The sequence below is a fragment of the Arachis hypogaea genome, chromosome 1 (genome assembly GCF_003086295.3).
Source record: "Arachis hypogaea cultivar Tifrunner chromosome 1, arahy.Tifrunner.gnm2.J5K5, whole genome shotgun sequence".
Lineage (NCBI taxonomy): Eukaryota > Viridiplantae > Streptophyta > Magnoliopsida > Fabales > Fabaceae > Arachis > Arachis hypogaea.
This window is the reverse complement of record NC_092036.1, coordinates 109,782,467-109,790,942: the sequence shown is the minus strand read 5'-3', so window position 1 is coordinate 109,790,942 and position 8,476 is coordinate 109,782,467. Positions and strand designations below refer to the sequence as shown.

The 8,476-nt window shown below is 32.7% G+C and overlaps 1 protein-coding gene across 2 annotated transcripts; it reads left to right on the top strand.

Moving 5' to 3' along the window:
* The first annotated feature begins 262 nt into the window (after positions 1 to 262).
* LOC112709518 (uncharacterized) lies at positions 263 to 4,588 on the top strand. Of its 2 annotated transcripts, none has more exons than XM_025761411.3 (2): positions 263 to 905; positions 4,316 to 4,588. In XM_025761411.3, exon 1 carries the CDS (start codon positions 519 to 521, stop codon positions 903 to 905), a length of 387 nt encoding a protein of 128 aa, XP_025617196.1. In that variant the 5' UTR covers positions 263 to 518; the 3' UTR covers positions 4,316 to 4,588. The 2 variants fall into 2 exon arrangements, with proteins under 2 accessions (XP_025617196.1, XP_025617190.1); XM_025761405.3 differs by having other exon boundaries at positions 263 to 937.
* The last annotated feature ends 3,888 nt before the right edge of the window (positions 4,589 to 8,476 follow it).

Here is an 8,476-nt window from a genome sequence, read left to right as displayed (position 1 = left end):
ATACTGTAAAAAAAATTCTAACTATTTGTTTCTTTTTTTTTGGTTTGTTTTTTTTCTAGTGTCTCCCAACCCCATAAGCTAAAGACTAATTCACTGCAATATTAAACTCCATTTAAAAATTTGTTATTAGTCAATAAAATTTTGTATATACAAAACAAAATTTAAATTTTCGATCTTTATTTAAACGAATTAAAAAGCTAATTATTTGTTTCTAGACGCGCAAGAATCCTAACTTTGAAGTTTGAACTAGTGTGTTTCAACGAAAAAGTTATTATGTCCAAAAACAGAAACGCACAAACTCATTGTCTACAGATAAATATGGGCCATTGAGTATGGGCCTTATTAGAAGGCCCTTGTAATATATTCCGGATAGCGTAAACCAGTTTGGGTCAATTTAGGACCCGGTACCAAATCGGAAAAAAACCACAAATCGCAGTATCCAAATCAGAACATAAAATTCGGCATCGCCGCCCCGACCACCCCCACCAACTCCGATTGATCATTTTTCACCAGAGCCAATGGCGAAACCCGCATCCTCAAGCTCCCTCTTCCAAACCCTAAAGCGCTACATCAAGAAGCCATGGGAGATCACGGGTCCCTGCGCCGACCCGGAGTACAAGTCGGCGCTCCCCGGCGCCCTCGAGTACCGTGTCTTCTGTCCCGCCACCACAAGGGAGAAGGCCTGTGTCCCAACCTCCTTGCCGGAGACAGTGTACGACATCAAGTACTACAGCCGCGACCAGCGCCGCAACCGTCCCCCTATCCGCCGCACCGTCCTCCGCAAGCCAGAACTCGAGAAGATGAAGAAAGAGAAGATTTTCTCGCCGTCTGACTTCCCTCCGGTTTACCTTAACACCACAATCGAGGAGGACATGGATGCCATCGGCGGTGGATATCAGAAATAGGTGTTCTTACCGTTGCCCCCCTTTTTTTTTGGGTATGTGGAATCTGTGTGATTTGAATAATGGGAAGGTGGAATTTCCCGATTGTGTTTTGGCATCTCTCGATTGTTGTTAGTTGCTCTGATCACCGGAACTTAGGGGATTGGGTGTTTAAAAACACCTTGATTTTGTGTTTATGATGATTAATTGGTTGTTCATTTTTCATTGTTCATTGCTTTCGGGCATGCATAGCTTGAATGAATTGAAAGAGTAGCATAAATGCGTTTGATCTCGCGTGAACTCACGTGAGCTAATGACCAGAATTGAAGGTTTACTTTTTTGTAGTGCTTGGATGGTTGCTTGTGTAGGTTTTTAGTTGAAATTACATTTTTCAAGACGAGATTGATTATATTGTAGCTTTCTGTGGTAGGATGGGGATGAAATTATGCATCTTTGGACCTTCCTTCCAGTAGGAGTTTTTAACTTTTGAGTCCGTCATGCTTCTGTGGAAGCAAGTTGTAGTCCCTTTTTTATCATATTCTTAAATGGCTTATTTACCTTGTTATTGAATCTTAGTGTTCATTGGGTGTTATATATGAAGACCGTTTCATATGATAGGTGGTGTATATTAGGAAGAGAGCTCATTATTTAATGAATCTTTATGACTTTATTATAGCACAATACTGTATTAGATGTTCTGCAAATGGTGAGCAGTTTAAACTTTAAGCTGTATTAGGAGAAGGTTTCTCTTTCAGAGAGAGACACTTTTCAAGAAGAGGAAAACAGTATACCCTTTGAAGGTGTTCGCAGAATTCCTTAATTGTGGAAATTGTGGTTAATGTTTAGCTCTACTTTTTTCTGATTGTTTACTAGGACTTACAAAGATTGATCTGTTAGCATTATAGATTGTAAGCCCATCAGTTGTGCCACTGATTCGTATATCAAATCATTGCAAATATTTATTTATCTGTTTGATTGGGTTGTCCTGAGATACTATTTCTCAAAATCAGAATGCCTTTGGTAGACAAATTCTGGATGCTATTTTGGTAGCAAATAAAGAGGTGCATGACTTAAAGCAAAGGAAAAGACAAAGTCTATTATGTAAATTGGACTTTGATAAAACTTATGACCAGATTACTTGGGGGTTTCTTGAACAAGGTTTTACATGAAAAAGGTGGTTGATTCTTGGAGGAGAAGTTGGATTGTAGACCCTCTCTCAGCCAGGACTTTTTCATTATTATGTTGAGTGAAATGTCGGTTTCGTGGTCAAGGGTGTGAGGGCTAGGCAAAGGAGATCCTTTATCCTCATTTTTATTCTCTTCTTTGGACTTAGTTACTTACTGTGTAGAGCAGTTGCGAATAAGACTATCGAAGGTGTGAACTTGGGCTTAGAATGAATTGTAGGCTCTCATTTGTTATCTGCTGATGACACTAATTTTTAGGAAAGAACAAGGACCATTTTTCAAATCTTCCACTCTTTCATAGGTTTTTAAGTACGGATTGAAGATTAGTATGTTGAAAATCGACTTGGAAGCTGTTAACGAATAATATCCAAAAGTTCCAAATCTATTCCTTGTCTATTCTTAAATTGCTCTAGATTGCTGCTAGTGCCTTATGTGTATCTTTCTTTGGGAATTTTGAATAATGGTAGGTGTGCCCTTTCATGGATAACTGCATTACTTAGTAATCAAACCAAAGAGCTATGGTCTGCAAGATCTCAAGAGTACCATTATGTGGCCTGGCATTGGGGTGATAGACTTGGGATTTTGGCATGTTTACTTAAGAGGTCTACCAAAGTTAGGCAACCAATTTTGTGCACAGAAATAATTAAGAATTCTCATTTCCTGGACAAATGTGGGTAAAGAAGGTGGGCTACAACCTGCAAGAATTGGATTCATTTTTTTTTTTAAATATTGCATTTGACACCATGAATGAATGAATGATCTATGTGCCTTCAAGAAATCAAATGGAAGTGTGTTGTTGAGAATGTAATTTAGACACTTAAGAATTTGTACGATGGGAAGAATTGTTAAGATGGAGTGAGAAATTAGACAAAGCATTCCAGGTTACTATAACAGGGAAATAACAAAACTGCAATTTTGGGAAGATTCGGACGAGTTTTTTGGAGAAAATATTTTATTCGATACCCATGTCTTCGTAAAGGTGCTGTATCCCATTTGTATTTAATGGTTGTGATTTCATAACAAGTTTAATAGGTCTAAAAGTAAATAATAAAATATAACTCTGAGATAGTGGGACATGTGACAAATTCTTAACTACAAATAAGTAGAGAGTATTGATACCTTTAGGTTTTCTAAGGGTAATTTCAGAAAATCCTGTCAACATTCTATCAGAAAATAATTTTTTTAGGTGTTAAATATGACTGGCCATGTTGGAAGAGACCTGAGGAAGTCTGTGACTACAAGGGGTTATACTCCAATGGAAGACGAAAGCAGTGGGTATCAGGTGCCTTTCTGATATAGGGTAAGGGGGGTAACATCATTCTCATGGGTCATGGCATGATATTCTTTTAGAATGACCAAAACAAGAAAAACATACAGCAGTAATTGAATTCTGCTGCCATATCTTAAAGCTTGAGTGCATTAATATTGTCATTATCTTAGTGAGGTTATGTAACTATGTTTCTATTCAGGTCCAGCATCACATGTATGTTCATTTGCAGGAACAGTTTCAGTTTATGGGGCCGATTTTGTCACAGGATTAACTGTTCAAAAGAATAAACACTGTTTGGAGAAAATTGAGATCTTAAATCTCATAATATATTCCATATCGTTATAACTTTTTAAAGATACACCTGTTGTCCCACCTGTGTTGGAAGTAATTTTTATATAGGTTGTGTTTGGCTTGACTCTTCAGCAGTTTTTATGTCTTGAGTTTGGATATAATTTCAATATATGCAACCAATTTGCACACTTGGGCTGCATTGGGTATTGAGACAGAGCAGGAGAGAGAAACAAAAATGTGTTTGATGCTAGAGACATGTACAAAATAGTATTCTGTAGTGCACAAACTTCCTTTATTTTCTGTCCTAAAAACTGAGTACGAAGGGAAGACATTTTTTCTATCTCTCAATCTTTATATTTGTGTCCTATTTTAGTTACCAAACACAGCCTTGATGAATTCTTCCTTGAAGACGAGGAAAAATACTCTTCATTCACACTGCATTATAACCATTAATTCATGCTGGGTTCCACATTTTTTATTTCTTTATTGTTAGGACTATATATTTCCTTTTCTTGTATAGCTCTGGTGTTTATATTAAACGTTCTGCATTCACTCTAACTGTTTGAAGATGCTCAATAATGTCCGTTTTTACCCTTTTTAGTGTGCACAGGATTGTTTAGTACAACATTTTATGCATTTGTTTGGGTTCAAGTTACTATCATTGATTACTTTTCTTTGCATGTGACCAGGTTGGTGCTACCATGAGATGACATTATTATCCGGTCAACTTTTCTGTTTCTGTCAATGGAAATTATCAGAATAGTCTTTGCATAATGTTCTACCACTAAAGAGCGTGTAAGCTTTTCATATCAATAAAGGGTAGCTGGCTGCAGTTAACTTTGAACATTTGTTTACTTATTTCTGAACCTTGAATCAAAACGTAAATTACATCTGTGACTTGATGATGCCTTGTAATTCTCTCCTGATTTTACCTTTTAATGAAAAGCTTTTTGTTCTGGTTTTGAAGTGTCTTAAAAGCAATTAGATGAGCATGCAGCACTCACATCTTGCAATGGAGTCCATTATTTTTTGGCTTCATATTCTACAATCTATGCATGCACGTAAGCACACACACATTTAGAGTTTAATTGCTATGCTAAGCCTAAAAAGATACTTTTACACTAACATCTAATTAGGTGCTCCCACATTGATAAAGAAAAAAGAATATGCAGCTAAAAATGAAGCGTATAACAGTAAATATTAAATATAAATAGCATTATGATTTATGACTACCATAAGGGCATTGTTACCATAAATATGATTGTTGAACACACAATCATACTCTTTTAAATTATTCTTACTGGCTTTGTTTCATGATTTTGATGAGGTACCCTAGTCACCTGCCGCATAATTGATTGTTCACAATTGTTCATAATTCAGCACTGCCTGCAAATGTTTATAATGCCAATTAACTTCTTTCAATTATTGGAGTTATAGGTAGTAGCCTATTACAGAAAGAAGTTGATTATTAAGCTATTGTTAGGAAGCAGGAACCATGATGAATTCAAAATTTTGATTGAGATAGTTAGGTAATGGTACTTTTACTTTTGGTATTTGATTATGTAAATGTGCAGTGGGTCTATACTCTTAGTATGTTGCAGCATCAGGCCTTTGTTGTATGGTTTATATATGGTTTTGCTACTGATGTTGCAATCTTTATTGCTCATAACATATATGATAAAATGGTGCTTTTGTCCTTTCCGTTATAAACATCGCTTATTAAGGTAATAAACAATAAGTTAAGGGTAATGTCATAAGGTAGCTTTCAGTTCTAGTCATTTGACATGAATGATAGAGATAGTGGGACAATAGAGACAGGTATTTTTACCTATTAGCTTAAATTTGTTTTGGATTTTTGTCCTTGTCTTCTTTTCCAAAATATGCAGGTGTAATTACCCTTTAAATTAAGTGAATTTCTTAAGTGGAAGTTTATTAGTTTTTTATTTAATTTGAAAAATGTGTTAAAAGATCCGAACTCAGGAGTAGGTAACAAGTGCATGTGACCACAGTCCCTCTATACTCTGTTTAGGCCTTTACTGAGTGGTGTGTTGTATTATTAGCCATACACTATTAGAGCCATAAGAAAGTGCTTTTCAAGTACCAAATAACGCGGCCAAACGTGTCATTGATCAAATTAATGTCACAGTGTCACACTCATCTATGGACTCCATAATTTTTTCAGTGTCCTTTCTGATCCAGTCCTTTTAAATCTTACTTACATGAGCTAGCTATAGATAATAATTGAATTCTATTTTTTCTTCTTATGTGTCTTGTAATTAATCAACTGTTAATAGGACATAATAAGTTTCTTTGGAATGCAAAGTTGGTTAAGTGAAATAGGTTATATCAATCCTATCTGTCAAAGGAAACTTGGAAGGGACAGCAAAGCACCATTGTCAGTCAAATAATTTAGAAGATGCCAGTTGATGTTAATTTTGTCTAGTCTCTATCAAATCATAAAGTTCCCTTACAAAATTTTTTACTACATGAGATAGAATCATATGTGATACTAAAACATATCTTGAAATTTAATCTTATTAACTGATGGTCTTGTTTCTATTTTGTATGGTGTAGTAGCAACCGATTACTTATCTGTTGCAAGTAATATATAATCCAAGAAATTTGGTCATTTTGCAACTTAGTGAGAAATAACTTTTAAACACTTAACTTTTTTTTAACATTATTCACCTTATCACTTTAAATTTTTATTTTCTTCCATTTACATGTTTAAACAACACAATTCCATCTAATTAGTTAGGTGGGCCATGTACATTATGTGATTGTAGTAGAAATATTGTGTGGATCTGTCAACCAAAGAAAGGAAATATTGTGTGGATTTAAGCTAAAGAAATTCTCCAAGGAGATGAAAGTTGTTGGAATTTGATCTACTTAGATTGTTAGCAAGTACTTAACAAGAATTTAATGTGCACGCATCACCATCATAGTGTTGTTTTCACATGAAAAGAATTGACAGTGAAGAAGATAAGGAGGGGAAAAAAGAAAAATGAAGAATTGACAGTGAAAAAGATAAGGAGGGGGAAAAAGAAAAATGAAGGATCCAATATTGTTGAGTAACTTAATCTATAGAGTATAGTCCATACCGAACATATAAGCTTTGCTTATTCTTTTTCCAAATTGATGATAGGACCACATCCATTATTGTTCTTTTGTCCTTTTTGTGCCATTATTTTTATGCAGCATGTAATTGTTCTTTAGTAGAAACGTAGAATAATGAATCATGTAGCTATAATATAGTCCTTCTTCAAAGGCCCATCCACCATTTCCCTTTAGTTTTAGAAAATTAAATAAAAGGGATTTCTTTGTTCCATGATTTTGATGACAATGCATTGCAACACTGAATGTAAAAATGATAGTTAATAATCCTTAAATAATAATTTAATTAAATATTTTAAATCATCTAATGATTTTACACATTTTACTCTCATATGAGTACAAGTTCATGTTTAATGTAAATGTGTGGCATCTTCATATATTCACAGTCACATTTTTATGTGATTGATATCTCGGTGTCTTAGATGAGTATCTTTGAAGTTTGGGATCATGGCAATGTAAATATGTTTGTTTAGTTGCATTCAAAATGCCCCTTCTTTTATTGTACGGTTGACTTAATAATTTATTATTTCTTTATTTCTTACTTTATATATTGATAAATAAAATTATTAGTTGATATTTTAACTTATTTTTTCCTTTATAATATTTTATTTTAATGCTTTTTTAATAATAAAAATGAAAATAGAAAGTGTATGAAAAATTAGATAAATCAACAAAGCCAATGTTTGATGTATATATGATTTATAATAAAATTGATTTATTCACTTCTTTCTATTATTTTTTGTATCTAACTTATTATTTCGTAGTAGTGTTTTTATAGATGATGATTATTATATTATAATCCTTTAGAAAAGTACTTTAATTCAATATCTAAAAAAAGTAATTACATTAAAAATTTAACCTCTCAAGTAAATATTAAAAATAAATGAACAATATTAACATTTTAAAATTAAATTAAATGCCATTTGATAAATTTATTATACGAATTTTCTTTCAATTTCTTTTTTTTTAAATAAAAAGGTCCACACCTTCCCCAAAAACAAATTAAAATCTATGTTTAATACCTTGAATAGAGCTCAGTATCGCGACAGATTAGTCCTTATCCTATTGAGATGAGAGATACCATAGAAAAAAAAAATCTATGTTTAATATAAAAAAAAAGTTATATATACACACAAAAAATCATTAAATTAGTCGCTATATATTTTTATATAAATATTTATAGTTTAATATTTTTAATATATATTTTATATAAACTACTAATTTAGTAACTGGTCATTAATATATAGGTAACATGATATATATATATATATATATATATATATATATATATATATATATATATATATATATATATTATACATCTAAATCTTTTTGTTAATTAAATTTAATTAAGTTGATCTAACATAATAAAAATTAATTATGACTAATATTATTTTAAGTTTTATTGTTTAATTTGGTTGGACTTAATTCATAAAAAAATTTGGATGTGTAGTAATTCTCTATATATTATAAAATACAGTTAGCTAGGCAGTTACCGAAGGTGGTAAGTTTATTTATAAGATCTACCCCGAAGAAGGTAAAATGGTACAATACAAACAGGTATATGTATTATTATTGTAGCATGAAAATTTGAGCTCTCTTAGCTTATATATATGTATGTATATGTTGACCTATCTATTCTATTCAATTAATTTCGATGGATAGCAATAAATAATGGTTGTTATGTATTAGTGTCTTACATGGATCAGAACTGAGACCATGCACAGCAAATAACT

What these genes read in the sequence shown, in the direction of transcription:
- LOC112709518 (XM_025761411.3), top strand. Translation starts at nt 519, where the DNA reads ATGGCGAAACCCGCATCCTCAAGCTCCCTCTTCCAAACCCTAAAGCGC.